The sequence below is a fragment of the Rhinoraja longicauda genome, chromosome 11, assembly GCF_053455715.1.
Source record: "Rhinoraja longicauda isolate Sanriku21f chromosome 11, sRhiLon1.1, whole genome shotgun sequence".
In the NCBI taxonomy this organism is placed as follows: Eukaryota; Metazoa; Chordata; class Chondrichthyes; order Rajiformes; family Arhynchobatidae; genus Rhinoraja; species Rhinoraja longicauda.
In genome coordinates this window covers 19,844,933-19,870,704 of record NC_135963.1, presented here as the reverse complement: position 1 = coordinate 19,870,704, position 25,772 = coordinate 19,844,933, and the positions used below count along the sequence as shown (strand labels likewise).

Below are 25,772 nucleotides of genomic sequence, written 5' to 3'. Positions count from 1 at the left end.
TCTGAGAAGATTCAGAATGTCATCGGGGATTCAATTAAACTTCTACAGATATGTTATAGAAAGTATTCTGACGGGATGCACCTCAGCCTGGAATTGCAACAGCTCTGCTGTTGACCGCATGAACCGCGGAGTGGTGAACACGGCCCAATGCATCACAGGCTGGTCATTTTCATCCTGTTCATCTTCATGGTACTGTGCATGAGGAAGGCTGAAAATATCTTCAAGGAAGTCTGCCACCTTGACTATACCTTTTTCTCTCTTCCACCTCCTGGAAGATTCAGAAGCTTGAAAGCCAGGACATCTAGACTCAAGAACAGTTCTTCCCCACCAATATCAGACTCCTGAACCAATCACCTTTCACACCCCCTTCCCAGAGGCATTGCCACATGCTCTTACTCTTAACTCGACTTCATTCGGTTACCTGTTATTGCACCGTAGTATTTTTTTGAACGACTTCAGATTACATTACAATCTTGCACCATTCTGCGGTTTTGCATTTATTGTTGTATTTATCATTACATCCATTATTGTCATGTATACTTTGCATTCTATGGGTTTCATGCAAACAAGGAATTTCACTGCACCCAAGAGTATATGACAATAAACTAATCAGATTCTGAAGGAGTAGACTAAATTGTTTGTTCATATCCTGGAGACAAACTCACAAGAGAGTCCTGCAAACATAATCAATCATTGTTCAAGATGCAAACTTGGATACAAGTAATGCACATTAGTAGAAGAAACAGTAACAATGTGACATTGGTAGAAAATAAGGAATACAGTCAAGGAAAACCATTTGCAAAAATTATGTTACAGCTTTCGAGAAAATTCAAAATATACGCCAATCTTTCCCAAGATTGGAGGGCATAAAATCCTAGAGGTAACTCAAACATGGGAAATAGAAACTTAAACTGCAGGACCTATTTTAGGAGAAAACAAGGAAAATTGCCCCGTTTGTGACTAAAAGTTGAAGACTACAACTACTCATTTATTTTTTCCAATCAGTAGATGTAGAAGCACCAGTATGTAAACAAACTTCACGGCACAACCTATCGTATTTAAATTAATTCATAGGTCTGGTATTCATCAATCCATGTGGGGAAAGTACAAACACATTTTTGTGCAATAAAAAGGAACTGCAGATGCTGGTTTGTACCAAAAGTAGAAACAAAATGCTGGAATAACTCAACGGGTCAGGCAGCATCTTTGGAGAAAATGGACAGGTGGTATTTCAGGCCGGGACCCTTTTTCAACCTGATTGGCAGTACTGGGTCATATACACTCCAGTTTGTGCAAAGGCACATGTGCTCCTTCCTGGGAGTTCCTGCTAGATTTATTTTACGATAAGGTTCCAGACTAAACTTCTTGGTTTTCCTTGAGTGACTCTATCAGAACTGTCACTTGTGTTCATCGGCTTGCCCCTTAAGCCCGGAAGAGCCTGGCAAAATCAGATACTGTTCCAGGTGGTCCAAATACAGCTGCCTAAAAGATGCATTTCAAGAAATAATAAATTTGAAAGAGGGGTTGGAGTTTAGACCGTGAATACCAACTGGCCATCTGCATACCGTATGTTTGGTCTTATTAAAGAGATATTTCATTCTGACTGCTTTTATTGTTAGTAAAATCTTAAAATTTATATAAATATTTGAATAGTTAAGTTTATTTCTGTACAATTTTACATTAACAGCAAAAAGAAAGCTTGGATAGATACCCTACTGCATAGTTTCAAAGAGACAGAAACCCTTCTGTAGGCATGAGTAAACTTGTTTCAGAAAATCATATACATGTAAAAAAAAATGACACAATATTCTCTTGTATTCTTTCTCAAAACTTTACAGTTCTGGTGGTAATGTTATTCCCTTTTCATTATGTTTATTTGGGAAAGGTTACTGGGAGTCAAATTTTCATCTTACAAACAGTTTGAGACTGGCAAAATCTTAATTCCATAATCTAGATAAGACACAAAGGTACAATCCAGAAGAGTAACTCAAAGAATTTATGGGGAAGGAAGAGATTGAAGAATCTAGGAGCAGGTAAAGTATCTAGATCATTCAAGAAAAGATAGATCCATTGACCAAAGCAGGTTTTCTCTGTTCTTAAGACTTCCTAAAGTGACTAGCTCATTATAAACAACATACAAGATCTTAGGGCAAGAGTATCACATCACATAATACACAGCCCTGATGCAAATGGAAAGCTCACAGCAACCCTTTCATTTCAAGCTGTACGGAAGTAGCAAATCTAAGATTCAACATCAATCGTGCTTTTCTTCGGTTGTAGGAATGCTTCCATGCAGACAGCAGGAAATCATTTTCAACAATCAACACTCTGCACACATCTGGAATTTTAGAGTATACGGATACCCTAGCATGGAAACAGGCACTTCAGCCCACCGAGTGCGCATTGACCATCGATCACCAATGCACAGTAGTCCTGTGCTATCCCACTATCTCATCCACTCCCTACACACGAGGGGCAAGCTTTACAGAGGCCAATTAAACCTACAAACACGCACGACTTTGGGATGTAGGGGGAAACCGGAACACCCAGAAGAAACACATGTGGTCACAGGGAGAACTTGCAAACTACACACTGACAGCACCCGAGTTCAGGATCAAATCCAGGACTCTGGCTGAGGCAGTGTTTCTACCAGCCGCGCCACTGTGCTGTCTAAATCTGAAGTTACAAACGGAGAATGCAACATTCACTCAGTCTTTGTGGAAAGCGAAAGAGTTCACATACAAGGATGTTGACCCCATATTAGACCTTTCCGACAAAAGAGTCTTCAAAACAAATTGTGACCTGTTCCTCATTCCACAGATGTTGCCTGACCTTTCGTTTTCTCTCTCGTTTTCTTGCAAACTCCAAAAATGTGAGTGTCGCAATGTGAAATGGACATACCTCAAATCTGAAATGTGCATAGATTATTCCATCAAATGCTGAATATTTCACTTAATGTAACTGAGTTTCAAAGAGGATTGTAAAAATTTCCAACACAGTGCAGAGAAAAGTGCCAGATAATGCCAACCCCAGCCAGCAACTCATGGACACGGCCTGCACGGGCCCTGTTAAACACAATTTAGTTTGTCACGTTTGGTAGCAAGTAGCGGGAACCATCACTCCCTCTCCTTTCTGTCAAAAGGCAGTTTCAAAGTTTCCAAATGCTGAGCAGAGACTTTTGGAAAAAGTTGGAAAAAATTAAAAATTAAAGCAGTAAGTATATATTCAAAAAAACATGAACACAGTGTTAATTAAGACAAATAAACTGTTAAGTAAATAAAAAGAATAAAGAAATATAGCTGATCTTGCTTTTGAAATCAATTATGGAAACACCATTCAAATAAATGGAGCTGCATTCATGAGAGGAATAGATCAGGTAAACAGAGTCTCTTGCCCAGAGTAGGTGAATCGAGGACCAGAGGACATATAATGAAAAGGGGAAAAGGTTTCATCGGAATCTGAGGGGTAACTTTTTCACACAAAGGGCGTATGGAACAAGCTGTCAGAGGATGTTGTTGAGGCAGGGACTATCCCGACATTTAAGAAAGGTACACAGGTACATGGATAGGGCAGGTTTAGAGGGATATGGACGAAATGCGGGCAGGTGAGACTAATGTAGCTGGGGCATGTTGGCCGGTGTGGGCAAGTTGGGCTGAAGGGCCTGTTTCCACACTGTATCAGTCTATGACTATGATTCAATGACACTAAATATTTAACACAAAGTGGAGGGGCCAGACACTAAATCATTTCAGCCCCCAAGCTCAACAACTTGCAGAATGCCTCAGACTTGCCAGGAGTCATAAATTCATTGGGGGTGGAACATTCTCCAAGACAGACGTAAAGCCCACCGTTTGACCTGTTTTTACAAAATGTTAAATGGTCAGCTCGACAAAGATTACCACATCTACACCAAACCCAAACCTATCAGGAGTAGACGAGGGCATTCGATTCCATTTGAGATACCAGCTATCAAGACAGATGTGTATAGCAATTCATTCTTCCCTCACACAATTAAAACATGGAATAGTCTTCACTCTACTATAGTTACTCAACCAGACGCAACTAAATTTAAGGTAGCTCTTCTTCTCCAAGAAGCCCTTCTTGCTTAATTCCATACTCCGCCACCTCCAGTTTAAATTCCATTTGGAATATTTTGGAGGGCCAAGAACCAAGGAGTCCAGGGATGGAAGGATGGATCAGCTGCATCTGATTTCCAGCAAATTCCCGATTTATGCAGAGCAGTACACAAGCAAGCAAGGCTGCAAAAAAACTAGCAATTGCATTACAGCAATATGCTCTCGGCGCACTACATTTAAACAGTGGCTGCACTTCAGCAGTACTTTACAGTTAGTTTAGTTTTTTGTCACGTGTACCGACGTACAATGAAAAGCTTTTGTTGCATGCTATCCAGTCAGCAGAAAGACAATACATGATAACAATCGAGCCATTTAAGTGTGTGTATATACATAAGGGAATAACGTTTGCAGGGTAAAGTTGGCAAAGTCTGATCAAGGATAGTCCAAGGGTCACCAGTTCAGCACTACTCTCCGTAGTAGTTCAGCACTACTCTCTGGTTGTGGTTGAGCTGTGAAACATTTTAGAATTGACCGAGATAATGTACGGCAACATCAAAACGCTTTCCCTTTCCTTAAATCCAAGAGACTTTTGCCATCTGCATCAATATTGATCTGTCCCAGCCAATCAAACAAAGGTTTTCAAATGGGTTTCATATGCTGTAAAGTGGGAATGGGACATCTTTCATTTTTTCTACCCGAGATTCTCCTTGGATCAGCATTACTGATTGCTCTCTGCAAGTGCACATCTCGTACACCACTTTCAACAACTTTTATTACAACAATAAGTTATACAATATAATGGCAAAGTCATCATCTATTCCGATTTCGATATGCACTACGCTTGGCAGAACTAAAACAATTACCAAGAGTACCGATCATAAACTAATAGATATGACAGATGTACAGAATCATCTGATTAACATTTCATTAGCGAAATTTTACTATACAACTTTAATCTAAAAATAAAGGCATAATAATGCTTCCAGTCAGAGAAGAGGCCTCAGAATGAGTTCACACTCAGATCTATGGATAATCAACATTATGACCTTGCTTAATTAAAACATTTCTCATTTTCAGCAGTGACCAAGAGCAATCTTCATTCATAGCCGAAGATGCTGGTCAAAGACAGGCACTATAACTGGACTTCCAGAGGCCTTTAGCCAATTAAAATTAATTTGCCTTAATAAATAAAACAGATACCAATATATGTTGGCTGTTAATTTTGAAAATCTGTTACATCTACTGAGATAGACTGTCAGGTGGTTGGTGTAAGTTGGGCAACATTTCGGAATTCAGCAAACCCTCAGTACTCTTCAGAATCATCACCTTTAATTTAACATTTTTGTCTGCAAACGTCAAACTGAAGATGATGTAGCTGTTATTGAACTACACCAATTAATTTTAGAGTCAATATTTTAAAAAGTCAAACCAGTTGATGACACCATTAATGTAATGTAGACACAAAATGCTGGAGTAACTCAGCGGGTCAGGCAGCATCTCAGGAGAGAAGGCGTGGGTGACGTTTCGGGTCGAGACCCTTCTTCAGTCTGAAGAAGGGTCTCGACCCGAAACATCGCCCATTCCTTCTCCCCTGAGATGCTGCCTGACCCGCTGAGTTACTCCAGCATTTTGTGTCTACCTTCAATTTGAACCAGCATCTGCAGTTATTTTCCTACACCATTAATGTAATGCTACGTTGAAAATATTCTCGATCTGTCAATTAACGCGATGTCTTAGAAATGCTGAACATGAACATTTCCTCTGCAGAATAAAAGCCCATGCAAGGGATTCAAAGTTTGGGCAATAGTTTTAAACTGCAACACTCACCAGCAAGATCAGAGTTTCCTGTTATGAGTGCCGTTGAACACTAGGGAAATTTATAACTATTTATACGCAAGAGCTATTCATGAAATAATGGCATGATAATTTCTTACTTGTTTTCCCAAAGGAAATCCACAATCCATTTTTTCATGCAATACAGATGGGCATCCACGAGTGAAGTTTTTATGTGCATCCTAGGATATCTGGAAAAAAACAGCCCAAAAATTAAACATTTGATCCTGCTGCTTAATATTACCGAATCCTATATTCGTCCTCACTAACAGAAACCATTTAAACAGAGGCTGCAATATGTAAAATTGCAGTAGTAGTTTCATATAATGCTACAATAAATGATAATGAATGTTCTTTATTAAAACATACATTTAATCATCATGCAATATGGAAGTACCACCTAGTCATAGGATATAGAATTATGCTTCACCATCGATGGTTTCTTACCCGAACACCTAGTTTAATGAAGCTACATTATGATATAAAGTGCTTAGAAGACTGCAAATGTTCAGATACACTCAGTGTTTTTGTTGTTCTCTCCCTGTCAATAACATTTCCAAACTTTGTTTCATTTCACTCTCAAATTTGGAAATTTTACCCAGCACACCCACATCCAAGTTTTTAATATAATTTAAAAAACCCTACAAACCCAGCAAGTGGCAACAGTGGGTGATAGGGGTGTGATGAAACTTGCCATCATAGGTCAAGAGTTGGGACGTGATGTTACAGTTTAATAAAACACTAATACTTTGACTATTCTGTACAGTCTTATCTTCGTTGCGAATCGGGTCATTGCGCTCAAGAGAGTGCAGAGCAGATCTTGACCGAATTAGAGGACTCTAGTCATGGGGAAAGATTGGATAGGGATTGTGTTTTCCCTGGAATGAATAATGCTGAGGGGATGACCTGATACAAGTATATTAGATAATGTGAGATATACAGAGTGGGTAGATAGTCAAAATCTTTTCCCCGGGGCAGGAATAGCAAAAACAAGGGAGCATAGATTTTGGATGAGAGGAAGGAGTTTAGAAAGAGTTCCGATTCGGTTTTTGTTAAAAACACTCAGAGAGTGGTTGATGTCTGGAACGGGCTGCCAGAAGAGGTTCCAATTACTACATGTAACAGGCATTTAATTAGGCAAGGCATAAAAGGATATGGTCTCACCCAGGCAAATGGGATTAATGTACATGGGAAAAAATGTTAGCATTGACGTGGTGGTTTGATGTTACGTTATATTAACTTAACTCTGGGGACCAGAAATCCAAAAGTAAATCTGAAATGCATATGAATGCTATTGAAGGGACAAAGGATTAGTTTCCCCAGGCTGTTGAAAGAACTCCAATCTTTAAGCACATTGTTTAACGCAGTGCTTATTTTTGTTCTATTAAACATTTTCACCTGATATTTTATTCTATTCAGCAAGGTCCCACATTCTGGCAGTGATATTATTTACTTTGGATTTGTAAAGTGCAAAACTGAAATTGGATGTTTATAGAGTGATACAGGATAGAAACAGGCCCTTTGGGCCAACTCATCCATGCCATGTGCTTGTATTCCTATGTTCCTCTGTTCTACAATACCCCTCAGAGCCCTAACGTCCACTCCGAAGGCCCTGCCCTTGTTTTACTTCCCAAAATGCAATACCTCACAATTTATCAGAATTGAACTCCATTTGCCACTCCTTGGCCCACATACCCAGCCAATGACGACCCTGCTGTAATTCTTGATAACTTTCTTCACTGCCTATGATGCCACCTACTTTAATGTCATCTGCAAACTTACTAACCTTGCCTGGTATATTCTCATCCAGATTGTCGATATAAATGACATGTTGATAATTGTTGATATAAATGACAAACAATGGGCCCAGCACCAGCACTATTTGTCATGGGCCTCCTGTCTGAAAAGCAATCTTCCTTTATCACCTTCTGCATCCCACTGTCAAAACAATCATGTATTTAATTAACTGGCCCATCCTGAATCCTATGTGAACTAACCTTCCAGAGCAGCCTACCATGTGCAACCTTATCAAAGGCTTTGCTTAAACCCTCATAGATTGTCTATCAACTCTATGTTTATCTTGACTTATTGGTCACTTTTTCATATTTATGTCGTGATTTATTTAGCCAGAAGGTGGTGAATTTGGTGGAATTCATTGCTACAGACAGCTGTGGAAGCCAAGTCATTAGGTATTTTTAAAGCGGAGATTGGTAAAGGTGTCAAAGGTTTCAGGGAGAATGCAGGAGAATGGGGTTGAGAGGGAAAGATAGATCAGCGGAGTGAGGGGGTATGGGGAGAAGGCAGGAACGGGGTACTGATTGATAGTGATCAGCCATGATCGCATTGAATGGCGGTGCTGGCTCGAAGGGCTGAATGGCCTACTCCTGCACCTATTGTCTATTGTCTATTGTCTATCAGCTATGATGAAATGGCAGAGTAGATTCGATGGGCCAAAGGGCCTAATTCTGCTCCTATGACTTGTGAACTTATTTCCCATCCAAACTGCCCTGGTCTTTCTTTACAGCCTTTCTTAAATAACAACACAACAGTAGCAATGCTTCAATCTTCTGGAACCCCACCCATGGCCAACGGTAATGCATATTTCTCCAGCAGGGCTCCCGTAATTTCTTCTCTAGCTTCCCAGAGATTTATCTACCTTCATCTGTTTTAAGATGTCCAGCACCTCCTCTATTGTACTGCTGTCTACCTCCAAGACATTCCCATTAACTTTTCCTAAGTTCCCTGGTCTTAATGTCTTTTTCCACAGTAAAAACAGGAGAAATATTCATTGAGGATCTCACCTATCTCATGCGATTCTACTTGTGTCTTTAGCCTAACCTATTTGATGCCCTCTTTTTTCCCTCCTGACTTTCTTCATTTATTCTTTATTTACATTCCCTTATTTAAACCTTTACATCAAAATGACTTTAAATGACTTTAATGATTAAAGTTTAGTAGTGGTTAATGGTGTTGTGCTTTGGAGACAATTGATTGACTCTGCATAATTCCCACATGGAAAGCTCTTAGACCTCTACCAAGTTGTCTGGGCAGGGGGAAATGAGCAGAAGTAATCAATTACCTAGCATGAAAAGTAACATAAAACCCCCCAGCTGTCAATGTTGGCAGGTCTGGAAGCACGTTTTTGCTTGTAATTTTATTGAGGAATTTGTGTTTTACAGGTGCAAAGTGAAGGTGATGCATGGAAGCTACGAAAATAGCTGAAAAATTAAAATAACCAAACGTAATCTGAGACTGACCATCAACCAAGACATTCAAGGGACTTTAACTCTTAACTTTAGTTTGAAAGTATTCTTTGTTCCAAACTTTTCCAAAAAAACAATAATTTACTTTTGTTCTTTTCTGAGTGTTTGTCTGAAAGAAGAACACATATTTCCAACAATGGATATGCGACCACAACTCTTAAAACTCAAGTTACGGGTTGAAGCCCTCAAGTGACATGTGGAAAAACATTTTACTTACTGGAGGAGCAAACTCTACATTCCTTTAAAGATTGCATCACTTTATACGTACTCTGATGAATAACATGTGGACAATCAGGCATGTGATATCCATGTTTCTCACAAACACTGATAAACCATTTCTGCAAAACACATGTCCTTTGATCAAGGTAGACTTTGTGACCACTGTTTCTATTGTTCTGTGGGGTGCAGAGAAACCCGACTTCGTTGGGCAACGGTTTGCATTTTTAAATAATTAAGACATACCCAAAAACAAAAGATTAGATATTGTCAAATTTAATTTTCTTTCTCATTTCTTGGTGCTTTGGAGACAATTGATTGACTCTGCATAATTCCCACATGGAAAGCTCTTAGACCTCTACCATGATATGTTTACAGTGTTATGAAGCGTTTATAGGACACAATCCATAGCTGAGCTTCAATTAAGAAAGAGCTCTGTGAGATAAACAAAGTTGCTGCCTTATTATGAAATAATTCGTTTTGAAGGTGATCGTACTATTAAATCGAAATTATGCACACAATTAAGAAAGGCAATAAGCCAGAATTAATTGGAGTCGGCAAACAAATGCACCATCCATTTAATTTCCATTAGTTTTGCCACAGCAAGGTGCAGTAAAATGGGTGAATGGGAAAAGATCAGCATTAACTGTGCAAGAATGTGTATACTTTCTTGACCAATCACACTGAAGTATTATTAAGGAAGACTAAAATGCTTGAACTGGGAAATGCAAAGTAGAATAATGAATTCAATGTCAGAACAAGTATAGAATAAACAGAAGGAAGAAAAATTAGATGCAGGAAGACAAAAATAAAACATGAAACTCATTTTATATTTTCAGCAAAAATTAAAGGCTGAAATAATAATCAGATTAATTAAGATACACAGGATAATAGAAGTAAATGGATATACCTTTCTTTCACAAAGTCAGAGTTATACAGCATGGGAACAAACCATGCAGTCCAATTCCATCCATGCTAATCAAGGTGCCTTCCTGAGCTAGTCCTGGCACAGTGGTGCAGCTGGTAGAGCTGCTGCCTCACAGTGCCAGTGTCCTGGGTTCATTCCTGACCTCAGGTGCTGGGTGTAATGGTTCTCACATCCCAAAGACATGTAGGTTTGTCGGTTAATTGGCCTCTGTAAATTGCCCACTAGTGTGGAGGGAGTGGATGAGAAAGTGGGATATCATGGAACTAGTGTGGATGGATGATCAATGGTCGGTGCACTCATTGGGCTAAATGACCAGCTTTCATGCTGTATTTCTAAATTTAACCACTCCCATTTGCCTGCATTTGTTCCACATCCCTCTAAACTTTTCCCATCAATGGACCTGTCCCAATGTCTTTTAAAAATTGTAATTGTATCTGCCTCTGCTACTTCCTCTGGCAGCTCATTCCCTATACATACCACTTTCTGCGTGAAAAACCTGCTTCCAGGTCCCCTTTAAATCTTTCCTTTTTCGCCTTAAACCTATGCACTCTAGTTTTAGACTCCTCTGCCTTGGGAGACTAAGACTGTGATGATCCATCTTATTTGTGGCCCTCATGATTTTATACACTTCTATTAGGTCAGCCCTCAGACTCCTTCGTTCCAGGGAAAACAGTCTCTCCTTATAACTCAAACCCACCAGTCCTGGCAAAGTCCTTGTGATTCTTTTCAGCCTATCTTCCTATAGTTAGGTGACCAGACCTTTGAGCAGAATCTGGAACTAGAAATCACAGTTTAAAAATAAGGAGTCACCCAGTTAAGGCAGAGGTGATGGGCTCTGAATCTTTGGAACTCTCTTCCTCAAAGTATGTTGACAGTAGAGACTTTGAATATTTTAAAGATAGAGGCAGGCAAATTTTCTATAAGCAAGGATGTCAAAGGATACCATGGAGAGATACAAATGTGAGGTTGAAGTTACAATCAGATCTTATTAAATGGCAAAGCAGGCACAAGGAACCAAGTGGCCTTTTCTTGCTGCTAATTTGTATGTCGCATATATCTGCCAAGATTAATAAAAGTGTTAAGTGATAGGTCACATGATGGTTACACTATTTGACCAATTTTGGACTAATCACCAGAAAACTCAAGCTCACGTTTTGAAAATATGAATTTACTTCAAAACAGCTTGATTTTTTTTTTTAAGCTGGTTTCAGTGTAAAACCTACAAAGCTGTCAAATCGTCATTAAACCAACTAGTTTACTAAGGGACCTCGAGGAAGAAAGACCACCATTCATACGTGACATCAATTAAATTCCAACATGTTGACTAATAAATGTCCTGGCTCTTGGTTACTTAGCTGAATCACCCATTTGCCTCTTTTAATAACAGCACTGAATAATAAACAGTTACTTGCTCGGCATTCTTGAATGGTACCTCAGGCGATAGCGGATCAGAACTATAAAGCTAAAATTTAAACCAGCGAACAGGATTTTTTTTTTAAATCACCTAAATAATTTATGTTCTATTTGTGGCACAGCAGGATGTGAATTCTCTATTTGCTACTTTAATAAAAATAATAAATGACCAATATTATTCCATCCGAAAAGCAAACATTTAGGTTTAAAACTTCAAATCAGCGGGATTTTTTTGTTCTTTACAATCTGTGAATAAGCTGGTTTATAAAAGGATTATAAAAATAGGGAAGGTATTGCATGGATTTAGGAGAACTAAGTTGTACTCAAGCTGGCATTACTTTGCCAATGGTACTTGTGTATAAATACCCCTCTCCATTCACAAAATATCCATTCTGCCAATGTGTATTACCCAGCAATGGCAGAAACAGACAAACAGAAAATGCTACTAATACTCAGTAGGTCAGGCAGTATCTGTGGAAACAGAAACACAGTAACCATTTCAGCTCATTTGATCAACCATTTGATCAAACTTGCTTTTAGTATAATTCCAATTGAAAGTCCTATGAAAACCCATTGATTTGAATCATTTTCTACTGATGCTGACTGACCCGTTAAGTTTTTCCAGAATGTTCTGTTTTTATTTCAGCCTTCCAGCATCTACAATTTTGTGCTTTTCATCTAGTTAGGAAATATTAGGAACAGATGCAGCACCAGGCAAGTTAGACCCTCAGGCTTGCTCTGCCAAACAATAAGAATACGTCTGTTTCAACCTCTGCCTCAGCACCATTGGGCTCTCTTACTCCATCCCCTTCATCAGATGAATGTCTGTCAGACTTTACCTTGGACACAACAGTTCTCCAGAGTAAAGAATTCCAAAGATTCTTCTCCTAGAGAAGAAATGGTACCTCAACTTTGCCGTAAAAGCTCAAACCCCAAATGCTGAAATGATATCTACCAATACTAGATATTCCCAGTAAAGAAAAGATCCTCTCAGCTATCATTTTGCCAACCCCTCAGGATTTTCTATGTATTGAGATTACAATTCTATGTATTGATAATTATAGATGAGAGTACCTCTCATCCCTATGAACTTTCATGATGAGAGGGCCAGCATTCTCAACTTTTCTTCATATATCAACGCATTCATTCCAGAATCAACCGAATTAACCTTCAAGCACACCCTTCAATGTGGAGACCAAAATTTGTATACAATCTCATAAGCATGCGGCAAAGTTGCCTCAGAACCTTAATCTAGATTAAAGGTCATAACCCGAACTGTTCATTCCCCTCTGCCTGACCTGTTGAGTTTCTCTAGATGCTCTCAAACATCCCTACTTTTATATTCCAAATCCATTTATTACAAAGGGTTTGGAACTCTCCATCCATCTTTCTGATTACTTGCTGTGTGCGCAAATATGTGCGCTTCATATACTAGGACTCCCAGATTCCTTTGTACTCTAAATTTATTTCAATTGTATGGGACCTTTACAACTCCCAGATCCCTTTACTCCTCCTTCTATAATGAATAATCCCATTTTCTCCCTCTTTATTCTCTATGTCATTTTCTTGCCTCTCCGTTTAATTTGTCTCTATCCTTTTATGGCTCGTATCCTGCTTTCAGTTTTACACTTACTTGAACCCAACATAAGTATGCGATTTGTTGAAACAAATTATGCCTTAAAAATTTGTGCTTTATTTACTTACTTCTGCATCATGGACTTCCTTATGACAAGCTCGTCGTCCAAATCAGCTTCATTGGCCATGAAAAGTAGACGCTTGAATGTGTCATCAACTCCAACAAAGTCCCTTTGTTCCGCTGCACACAACCAAAAGTATAAAAATAAAACCTATCATTTCAGCCATGACAATAAAGACGTCTGGGAGATATATATAGTGTTTGGAAAAGGATCAGAGGAAGGCTAGAAAAATGAATCGTAGTCTAAAGAAACTTTTGTCACTCAGTTAGACTTAAGCCGGTATATTCTGTCTCAAGCGTGTGAGAACAAGAACTCACTCCATGTTGCGACTTTTACACTCCTTTTGGTTTAATATTTTAGCAATTTTTGTTTAAAAGACATTGCTTAAATTGAACATCACTACAAGTACATGTAAAACTGGCAACACTCCTCATTGCCAGGATTTGTCACACCCCCCTCCTCTCTTCCAGCTACCCCCGCCACAATCAGTCTGAAGAAGAGACCCCACCCAAAACGTCATCTATCCATGTTCTATCCACTTTATCCAGAGTTGCTGCCGAGGTTGATACCAGCTTTATATAGTACACAAAACCACAAAATACTGCTCTGTTCTATAAAACCTGTTGTGTTTGTACATTGAAATTCTTTCACACGAATAAATGAATACAAAAGGAACTTTTTAGTATTTTAAATATTTCACATGCAAACTTTATAATGCGTTTCATCCAGCTTTTAATCACAGAAAGGTCACTGTGCCTTTTCCTTCCTGGTGTGCTGCCTGAGAACATGTGATAATGTAACTGACTATTGAGCCAACTGAATGGCATGATTCTGGGTCTGAGGAAGGGTCTCGACCCAAAATGTCACCCATTCCTTCTCTGCAGACATGCTGCTTGTCACGCGCAAGTACGCCAGCATTTTGTGTCTATCTGTGAATGGCATGATGACAGCTTGACACCGCTCTAAAATGATGCCTGGAAAATCAGTATCAAAAAAGGGGAGCTAGGTGGTTAGATATTCATAGACATCAACATCATTTTGCTCCAAATATTTTATAGGAGCATTAAAGTACACGAGGGGGAGCATAGAAAATGAATGCTTAGGATGGTGGATGGGCTGCAAAACAAACAGGCTACTTTGTTTCTGATGGGATTGGATCTGCACTCATGCAAACATGTGGGGAGTATTCCATCACATTCCCGACTTATGTCCTACAAATGGCAGCCAGGCTTTTATCTGTCAAGAGGCGAATCACTCCTTGCATGATACCTAGCCATTGACCTGATCTTTTAAACAAAGCAATTATTTGGCTGCTTCAGTTAAATGTCTGATCAATGGTTGACTCCCACTATGCTGATGGTTGGGGATAAATACCACTGAACATCAAGGATAGGTTCTGTTGTTGTAGATGGTCACTGCTTGGCAGTTTTGGGGCAGTTTATTGCTGCTGAATGGTGCGCAAGCCTGGACTGCTTCATTTGCTGAGAAGCTGTGCAATGTTTAATTCCATTCACAATCTGGTTTTCTCCTGTTACAGACAGTAATCTGATCTGTTGAGTAGTTCCAGCATTCTGCTTTTCCAGATTTCTAGCAAATGTTATGCTCTGTATCTCACAGTTCCAGTATTTTTTCTCTCTACTGCCATCAATATTCTCACCCCCTATTAACACACCTCCAGATAAATCAACCCTCTCTTAATTATCATAAACACTTTTTGTGTAATCCGAATAATCTTGTACTTCAAACCCCAGCAGACATTCCCTTTCTCAGAGTCCGAAGAAGGGTCCCGACCCGAAACATCAACTATCCATGTCCTCCTGAGATGCTGCCTGACCCCCTGTGTTACTCCAGCACTTTGTGTTCCTTTTTTTAAACTGATCCACTTCTGATAAATGATCATCAACCCGAAACATTAACTCTCTCCCTGACCGCTCCCCTGACCTGCTGAATATTTTCCTGTTTTCTGTTTTTAAATTCAGATTTCCAACATGTGCAGCTTTTTTAATTTTCTGTTTTACTTGGTCACCTTACTGCCATACCCAGTCAGATGCTGCCTTGACTTAAAAGATAGACACTGTCAATTCTCCACTGGAATTTAGCTCTTTGGTGCAAAGGCATAACATGGTCTGAACTGTGGTCCGTCTCTGATTTTGATGCAACGTCTTTTGACTATTTATCAAATATTGATCAGACACTGATCCCATTCAGTTTGTGAAAACATGCACTCAACCTACACAGTACGAGTCAAAATGTATATGCTTGTATTAGGACCCAACTATGATCTAAGATAATAATCAAATCAGGACCACTACCACAGGTAGGAACCTTGTGCAATTTTTATGTTCTGTGTCATTAGAGAAGCAATGAGCAACTAAACAAGCAGCTCATAGAGGGGCTGGGGTCGACATCTCCAAAAGCAGCAACACGAGTCTTCTGCAGCAATGATTTTTCTTGAGTTGCAAGAAGTGTCTTGATGATGGCAATACTTTATTGTCACTTTTTACTTAGCTAGGTGCAGTCAAATTCTTTGTTTTAGCGTACAAAGTACACAAGAGTCGCCCCAAGGCTACTGACAAAGTTACAAAAAGTACTCATCCCTTCTTTGTCTCCCCCAATGGGTCCCTCGTAGTTCTTGGTGCTGCCCCCACCAGGTCCCCCCTTAGTTCTTGACGGCCCTCCCACGATGGGCCCTTAAAGCATTTGTGAATAGACTTTTACATTTAAAAATTCTCAGCGGAACCCCTCACCTGGTCCCCATAAGTTCTCGGCAGCCTCCCTTGTCGGGTCCCCCTTAGTTCTCAGCAGTTCCCCCCATGCAGGGTCCTTAAAGTATTTGTGATTATAGTTACATTTTCTAATTACTTTTTCAAAAAAATAAACATTTTGTTGCTTTCTCTCTTGGCAAAGGTTCACCTGCTTTATTCTTCCCTTTTTGGCCTGGCACAGGTTCAGTGCAGTCATGCATCTTGCACATCAACATCGACATTGTGGCATCATGTGCGCGGAACAAGTCAATCACCTCATGCAGAGCTGCATCAGTAATGAGGTCACAACTGACCACCAGTATATCTGTCTGCAAAAAGAAAAAAAAATATTTTTTAAGTATTAGAATGTTCAATACCTAGACAAAAGAGAAAAGACATTCTGGCCTTCCATCACAGTGAGGAGGTGACTGGAGATGACTCACTGTGATGGATGTTTCTTTTTTTTGTTTTGTGTTGGTTTGTGATTGTGTGTGTTATTGCTTATTTTCATTGCTCTTATTGTTGGACTGTGGGTAACGGAATTTCATCCAAAAGACTTGTTTTTTTTGGATGACAATAAAGGTTATTCTGATTCTGATGGAATGAGCCAAATTGTGTCACAAATCCTAAAGCCAAAAGCGTTCCTTTTGTAATCATAGCACATAGCTCACAAGTCAGCAAAGTCCTATAAAGAGCAAACGCATAGGCATTTTGTATTTGATTATGCTGGTTAAAGGATGCAAGTTAGCTAGAAAACGTAGAAATGAGGAACCACAGGTGCTGGTTTACAAAAGAAGACACAAGTAGCTCAGCAGCTCAGGCAACAGCCTCTCACAACATAGATTGGTGATATGCTCTGCTCATATCTTCGATCTGTCTATATCCTGCTGGATCTTTTGACACCCTTCTTCACTATTCACAACTCCAACATTTTACTGTTGTCAGTAAATCGACTAATTAGTCCATCTGCGTTTCTGTCCAAATCAATCATATATATATTTCAAACACAGAGGTTCCAGCACTGATCCTTGTAGAACACCATTGGTCAGCGATCTCCAGTCCGCATGACACACTCCACCTGTCTTCTTTCGCCAAGCCAATCAACCAAACCCCATGTGCCTTAATCTTCTGGTTCAGCTTATCGCGAAGGACATTGTCGAAAGCCAAAGTCCATCTACTGCCCTACACCCATCAATTATCTTCGTCACCACCTCAGAAAAAGATTGTAAGAAATGACTTTCCCTGAATAAACCGATAACCCTAATAAGTCTATGCTTTCCCAGAAGAGAGTAGATCCTATCTCAAAGAATTTTCTCCAGTGATTTCCCAACCACTGATATGCAGCTCACTGGCCTATAATTTCCTGGTTTGTCTTAAGCATTGACTATTCTTCAGTCCTCAGGGACTTTGCCTGTGGCTGTAGATTATACAAAGATATCTGTCATGGCCCCAGTACTCTCCTATTTTGCCTTTCTCAATAACTTGGGAAAGGTCCGACCAGGCCTTGGGGATATCCACTGTTATGTTCTTCAACACATCCAACATCTCCTCCTAAGATAGACACAAAATGCTGGAGTAAATCAGCAGGTCAGACAGCATCTCTGGAGATAATAAATAGATGACGATTCGGGTCGAGACCCTTCTTCAGTTTCATTATTCCAGAGATGCTGCCTGACCCGCTGTTACTCCAGCAATTTGTGTCTATCTTTGGTGTAAACCGGCATCTGCACTTCCTTCCTACACACAAAATCTCCTCCTTCTTGATATCAACACACCCTACAATATCATTTTACATCTCCCCGATCTCACCATTTTCCATGTTCTTCTCCTTGGTGATACAGATGAGAAGTACTCCTTTAGTACATTGCCCACATCCTCTGGCACCAGGCATGTTCCCTCTCAGTCCCGAACAAAGGCAATTGGCATAACTGGGTTGGTTATTCTGGGCGGCAGGGCATTGTTGGTTGTTCCCCTGCTTTCCAGAGTCACTGCCAGGCATTTGAGCACGATTATGCCTCCAGGTGTACCGTCCTTGGGAGAGGCTTGCTTTACACCCAGTGAGGATGTGCTTAAGCATGGCTGGTGTTGAACACAGGAGGCATGATGGATCTTCGCCCAGCCATTGGTTGAGATTTTTTGGGCTAGGAAAGACATCATAGGTTGCCCGAATGAGGAAACTTATCCTGCTCGCCTCCATCTCCCACATGTCCTTCCAGCTGATCTTCCGCTTTTCCACACTCTCGCATCTCATCCACTGGCCCTGTTTAGCTTGCGACACAGCCTTGGCACAACTACTCGACTCCTCCTGTCGGTGGACTTCGCGACCAACTTCCGGCGCTCCAGTGAGGATGCCTTGTTCTAGCATGGTTGCTTTCCACCAAGCCCCAAGCCACTTCTTCCATGTTGGACTTGCCCAATCATGTCGCCTTGGTGGAGAGCAGATTTTGCCTGCTGTGTCGCATTCTTAGCCGTCCACTTCTTTCCTGTTGCCAGGGTTGGGGCAGCAGCTCGGATGACAGTGTCCCTCGATTCTGCCAGGGTCATCTCTTGTCTGACGTTGGTGCACTTGAACTCCTGTGAGGCTAGAGAGAGGCAGCTGAAGTACCCCTTGACCGTACAAACCTACGCTGCTCAGGCATCGAGGAACACCTAACCACTTTCTCACAAAAGAGCTGATTGATCTTTCCATCTTCTCGACTCTTGTGAGGGTGATGTCATACTTGGTTAGTGGCCACATAAGGTGAGGTAGTAATCCAAATTGCAGGCACCAGATTTTCAGCTTTCCAGGCAGCATGGATCGGTCGATGTTCGCCAGACCTTTGATGATTTCTTGCCTAAGCTCGTTTGCCTGATCAGTGTCCTTCAGTTTAGAGTCATACCATCTTCCCAGACTTTTAATTGGCTTCTCTTACACAGTTGGGATTGGTTCTTGATCAATGAAAAACCTTTGATCTGTCAGTTTGCCTTTGATTCTTGATTTGGATGGCTTGAATTTCATTCCAACCTGTGATGTTCTCTTGAAGCTTCCCTAAAAGGCGCCTGGTGCAAGGTGCTGTTGTTGTTATCATTGTCATGTCATCCATGTAGGCCCTGATGGGTGGTAGACGGACACCAGACTTCAATCGCTCGCCACCCACTACCCACTTGGAGGCCCTTATGATGACTTCCATAGCCATTGTAAAAATCATAGAACTGAAATGTATTTTACATCACCACTCATAACACATTACTACACAATTTTAAAATTGCATCTACTGAAATATTATGTAATTTGATGCATTATCAAAGATTTTAAAAATGTATGACGCAATCAAATTAACTATCCAAAAACAAATGGATCAGTAATAATCAATCAGATAATGAGAGAACCAAATGAATCAAAGAGCAGACTTTCTAAATATATAATTTGAGCGTCTGTAATATGGATCTGAAAGTAGCGTCTTAAACCTGAACAAAACCAGATTTGGCAATGAGGGCTGCGAACATAGATTAAAAGACAGTAGATAAGCAGTGGTAGACATATAAGGAAGTATTTTATAATTCCAACAAAGACATATTGAATTGAGAAATAAGTTCTCCAGATGGATAATTCATCTGTGGCTAAGGAAATTAAGGACAGCAACATTGCATGTCTTTTCTTTCCATTTGATATAAAGATTAGCGGTTGGCCAGATCATTGGAAATATTTTAAGAGCAAAGAAAGGATGACTAAGGAATGAATGAGAAAATAGATAATGAGAATACGATAACATGAAATATAAAAACAGACAGCAAGATCACCCATAAGCATATTTTTAAAAACTCGTTAAATTAAATATTAGCTCCTTAAGAGGATAAGACTGGGAAATTAATAATGGCAAATCAGTAAATAGTAAATAAATATTTTTATGGTTGTTTTAATGGTAAGATACACTAAAAGCATTTTAATAAGAGAAGAAGGGATGGGAGAACATAAAATAATCACTTTCACTTTTGTGAAGATACTAAGATACAAAAGGAATGAGGTTGACAAGCTGTCTGGTGTCAAAGGGCTGCTTCTTGGATTAAAAATGACTTGATACCTATCTGATGTACTGGTTGTGATCTTACAAACTCCCCGGGTTCTGGCTGTGTTAGTCAGAAATCAGTGCATGGACCTGAAATATTTACAATTAGGGCAGCCTAGTGGCACAGCTGGTGCCTCACAGTGCCAGAGACCTGGGGTTCGCTCCTGACTTTGGGTGCTATATCTGTGTGTTTACATGTTTTCCATGTGACTGTGTGGGCTTTCTCTGGGCGTTCCAGTTTCATCTCACATCTTAAGGATATGCAGACTTGTAAGTCTCTGTAAAATTGCCCCTAATATGTCGGGAGTGGATGGGAAAGTGGGGTAATATAGAACTAGTATGAACGGGTGATCGACGGACAGAATGGACATGGTAGACCAAAGGGTCAGATTCCATGTAGTATGTCTGAAATTTAGAAAAGTCTGTATTAATGACTGAGATGGATAGTACCATAGGTGAGAAAGCAAGTTGTGCAGCAGCAAAGAGTCATCAAAGGAATATAGGCAAATAGGTAAGGAGGCAAACTTTTCTTATTCCTGAGTTCCACCCACACTGTCTTGCTGATCGGGCCCTTCAAGATGTCCAGTCTTAGTGCAGCAGTGGCATTCCCCCTCATCAGAAATGCAACTGCCACAGCTCTTTTACACACCTTTCCATCACATCAAAATCATCTGTACTCTGGAATGTTGAGCTACCAGTCCTGCCCCTCTCTCAGACAACTTTCTGCAATGGCCACAATACTGCAGTTCCATGTACTAATCCAGGCTCTAAATTCTGTAGTTTAAGCTACAAGCCCTGTGGCCTTCTCTACATCAAGAAATCAAACATGGATTAAGCAACGGCTTTACTAAGCACCTGCTTACTGTCCTCTGTGCCCATTGTTGTGTATTTCAGGTTTCCCCTCTTTCGGGAAGGCATTATTACACTGGAGTGGGTACAGAGGATATTTACCAGTGTGTTTACCTGGGATGGAGCATTTCAGCTTTGAGGTGACTGGAGAGACTGGGTTTGCTTTTCTTGAAACAGAAAAGGTTGAGGTAGACCTAATTGGGTTTAACCAAATTACGAGAAGCATAGCTAAGCTTTGGTCATAACCTTGATGAAATTTGAATACCCCTTCTACACCCAACCTCCACTCAAACACTGTGTAAGAAGGAACTGCAGATGCTGGTTTAAATTTAAGATAGGCACAAAATGCTGGAGTAACTCAGCAGGACAGGCAGCATCTCTGGAGAGAAGGAATGGGTGACGTTTCGGGTCAAGACCCTTCTTCACTGGTCTTATTGTGTATTATAAGTTATATCCTAACCCACAGGAATTCTCCCACTTCTACAAACTTTATTAAAAAACTAAAATCTTGATGCATTCTGATATTACTGGTAAATACACTGCAATTTACTAGATTGTTGAAATTACAAGTCATTCAACAAATTATACAGACCGCTAACAGCGTGGAATGTGGGGTACAAACAGGACAAAAATTGCAGTTTCTGCAGAATCAAGAATAAACAGTGAAAATTAGTTAAACAGGAGTGACGACACAGGATGTAGATATCATCAAGTTTTCCTTTTTCCAATTTCCATACATTTAACAGAAATATTTGCTTATCAACTATTTAAGTGGATTTAAATAAAGAAGTTTTGGCTTTGGGGAAAAAAAGGCAAATCACCTTTAATTGAAAATGCAGCACTGATTCTTGCATTCAGCTTGTATTGCAAATCTATTATTGTCAAGATTACCATCATTATCTGAAATGAGTCATTCAATTTTTGTCTTTCATATCAGGCAAGGTTTGATTGACTAGCTGTAGTTTTGTTAAACACAATCTCTATCCATTTCAGTTTTTTGAGTTGGAATTAATGCCATTAGCCCAATATGTGTGGCCAAAGATTCTACATCCTTCTAAAGTCAAAGGCAACGTGAAAGACTACCACGACCCAGATGCTATCCTCAAGAATCCAAAACTCACCTTCTTGATTAGTAAGGGTGTCAGGGCTTATGGGGAGAAGGCAGGTAGAATGGGGCTGAGAGGGAAAGATAGATCAGCCATGATTGAATGGCGCAATAGTCTTAATAGGCTGAATGACCTACAATTTTATGAACTTGTGTATTTCTGGAATGAAACTGAATTCAACGAACTGGAAAGGGTTTTGTAATTGATGATTATGACCCTGCTCTTAAATTTCTTGGATAAGCTTCAGCCCTAGAAATCCAGCTCTAATTTAAACATAGATGAGCTGGCCAATTATGATTCCTAACAGTCCCAGAAATCCACACCACCCTAAAGAGGCTGCATACCGTAGGACAGCATGATCCAAGTTTGAAAAATCAAGAGGAGTCAAATACAAACCATAACATTTACAGAGAGGCATCTACAACAATGACACAAACTTGGAAACACCTGACTGATAAAGAAAGCAGCCCAAAGCAAGCGCAGAAAGGACACAATGTGCTGCAATGACTCAGCGGGTTAGGCAGCATTTCTGGAGAACATGGATAAGTGACGTTTCGGGGGCAAGGCCCTTTTTCAGACAACCTGAACTCACTCACAATTCCAGTCAGTTAAGTTGTTCAAGCACACTGCTATTTGATTCCTCGTGGAGTCCAAAGATAGAGCATGAACTTTGAGATGTTCAAACTCAATGGCCTAGGGATTTGCCACAAATCCATTCATTTTATGAAGGTTTTGCACATTTGGGAGCCATATAACAAGGTTTGTGTTTTTCCGTCATTTTTCCGTCATTTCTAATTAACTAAAAGTATTTGTGTAATTTTATTTAAGGTCAATTTTTGTCGAAAAGTGTAGTATTATAATTTTCTAATTACTTATTTTCATGGTTTTCCAATGTTTCCAATTGTCAGGGACATTTAGAAGCATTCCATAAGCTTGACATCTACGACAAAGGGCAAACTTGGGAGCACAACCCTGCCATGCGTCAATGGTTTCTCTGCAGTTGAGAGCACAGGGTTTAATTTGCTCAACCCAATCAAGTCTCGTAAAACCATAGTGCCACACAATACCTAGCCAAGCAAATTGAGGATGCTTCAGGTTCATAAATTCTGATCTGTGGACGGCTCGATTGTAATCACATATAGTCTTTCCGCGGACTGGACAGCACACAACATAAAGCTTCTCACTGTACCTCGTACATGTGACATTAAACTAACCCACCATAATAAGCAATTGAACCGATAATCTATCTACAGCACAATTAGCCCCAATGTTATTTATTTCAGCCGATGGCTGAAAAAACACACAGTAAAACCTGCATTCAGATGGTGCAAAAAATTATTCGACTTGGTCACTAGAAACTCACAGTTTTTATAAATTTCTGAATTTATTTGCATTTAAGCAACAAAATAGGAAAGAGAAAGTTTGAATGGCAGAAAGTTACAAAGATTGAGAAAGTGAGAAAATGCAAGGTTGAAATACAGATTCAATGGGAAGATTCAACATTATCTGAAGGATTAGAAAAATAAAAATAAATCTGCAAACTGGGAAACAGAAAATATACGCCTGAAATATACAGACTGAACAAAATTTAAACTCACAGATTATACCTTGTAAAAATATTATTCTTTATACAAAGAAAGGTAGAAAACAGGTCCATTATTCTCCCAATATACCTAAAAATGAGAATAACTGATTGACTCTTACTACAGTAATAGCTTAATTCCAAAATAATGTGCTACCTTAATTTTTCCATGTATCTCTCGTAAGGAGTCTGCCGTTCCCATGTCAGTGTCTTCAGGAATATACACCATATCCAATTTCATTTTTGTGTCGAATTGTTGCTGTTTATGGACTTCTTTTGTGGTAATCACAATTACTTCTGGAAAGGAAAGTAAACAAGGATTCCCAATCAAAATGTACATGCAGAGCAAAGCACTTGGAAGTGATCAAATGTTTAACCTTTCAGATGTTAAAGGTGCTCATCTACAATTAAACAAATGAGTTTATGAAAATAATTTTGCAGGATATTTCAGGTTGTTGTTTCTTTGTTGATTTTTGTCATTTAAAACTCAACACACATCTTCACACAGGTGAACTGACATGGTGTATAGTTGATGGTGTCTGACAACTAGATGGGCCATGCATGGGTAATCCTCAGTAATCTAGACCTTAGAGGTGCTCAATACATGCAGAAAAGTTTCAATATAGACTTTACAATTATTCTACCAATAAGTCAGAAGCAAGTTGTCATCATGTTTTTATTAATAATTTGTTAATAATCTGCACAACTAAACTTTAAAAGGTTAAGAAAGAAATACAAATACAAACTATCAAGGACTTTTCTTTGTAGAAAAGAGAAGGGTCTCGACCCGAAACGTGACCCATTCCTTCTCTCCAGAGATGCTGCCTGAGTTACTCCAGCTTTTTGCGTCTATCTTTCTTAGTACCATAGCAGCTTGCATTAACCCAGGAAATATGCACTTTAATGGAAATACCAAAAGATGAAGTAACATCTTCCCCATCTGAGGTATCACAACAATAATTTGAATTTTTATCGTATTTAAATTACATTATCTCAGGCAAAATATAATCTTAATATCAGACAGTAAGATTTAAGAGTGTTCAGAAAAGGGTAACCAATAATCCCTCGATTTAGAGTCATAGAGTGACAGTGTGGAAACAGGCCCTTCGGCCCAACTTGCCCACACCGGCCAACAATGTCCCATCTACACTAGTCCCACTTGCCTGCGCTTGGTCCATATCCCTCCACACCTGTCCTATCCATGTACCTGTCTAATTGTTTCTTAAACGATGGGATAGTCCCAGCCTCAACTACCTCCTCTGGTAGCTTGTTCCATACACTCACCACCCTTTGCGTGAAAAAGTGACCCCTCAGATTCCTATTAAATCTTTTCCCCTTCACCTTGAACCTATGTCCTCTAGTCCTCGATTCCCCTACTCTGGGCAAAAGACTCTGTGCATCTACCCAATCTATTCCTCTCATGATTTTGTATACCTCTGTAAGATCTCCCCTCATCCTCCTGCGCTCCATGGAATAAAGACCCAGCCTACTCAACCTCTTCCTATAGCTCACTCTCTAGTCCTGGCAACATCCTTTCTTCTTTCACTAAGCATCGAAAGTTACAATAGATGAAAGATAAAGAAGCATTTTTGGTTTCAATGGCAGAAGACGTCAAGCAGCAGTGGATTAGAACAGTATGCTAGAATATGTAAAGGTTCTCTGCAAATTTTCATTGCCCAGATGTAGTTATAAGATCATGGTATTTAGTTATCTAGTTGCAGTGATTTTGAAAAGAACAAAGAGACATAATACTTCTAAAACCCCTCGCTGACATCATTGTTCCCAGGAGAAAGCATTAACCCGATTCCAAATTCCAGGAACGGGGTTACGTTAATATTAACAGCAGATGGCTGGTGTCTGTCGAATACCTTAAATAATCTGGTTAGGAAGGATTGCCAGAAAATCAGTGCAGTGCTCTATCATTCCATCAGAGAATGGATAATGGAACGTCTCTGCAGGAAACCCAGCTTCCTCATCCATGTATATTTTAATCTCCTCCGTTTAATTAAGGACATGGCA

General features: G+C 39.8%; 1 protein-coding gene across 1 annotated transcript in view; it reads right to left on the bottom strand.

Moving 5' to 3' along the window:
* Positions 1-25,772, bottom strand: part of eif2b3 (eukaryotic translation initiation factor 2B, subunit 3 gamma) — an 81,865-nt gene that overhangs the window by 41,047 nt on the left and 15,046 nt on the right. The window contains exons 3-6 of the mRNA XM_078407943.1: positions 23,911-24,050; positions 16,340-16,499; positions 13,434-13,545; positions 6,011-6,100 (exon numbers count right to left, since the gene is read on the bottom strand). Coding sequence (XP_078264069.1) covers positions 6,011-6,100; positions 13,434-13,545; positions 16,340-16,499; positions 23,911-24,050 — 502 coding nt within the window. The remainder of the gene's footprint in view (positions 1-6,010; positions 6,101-13,433; positions 13,546-16,339; positions 16,500-23,910; positions 24,051-25,772) is intronic.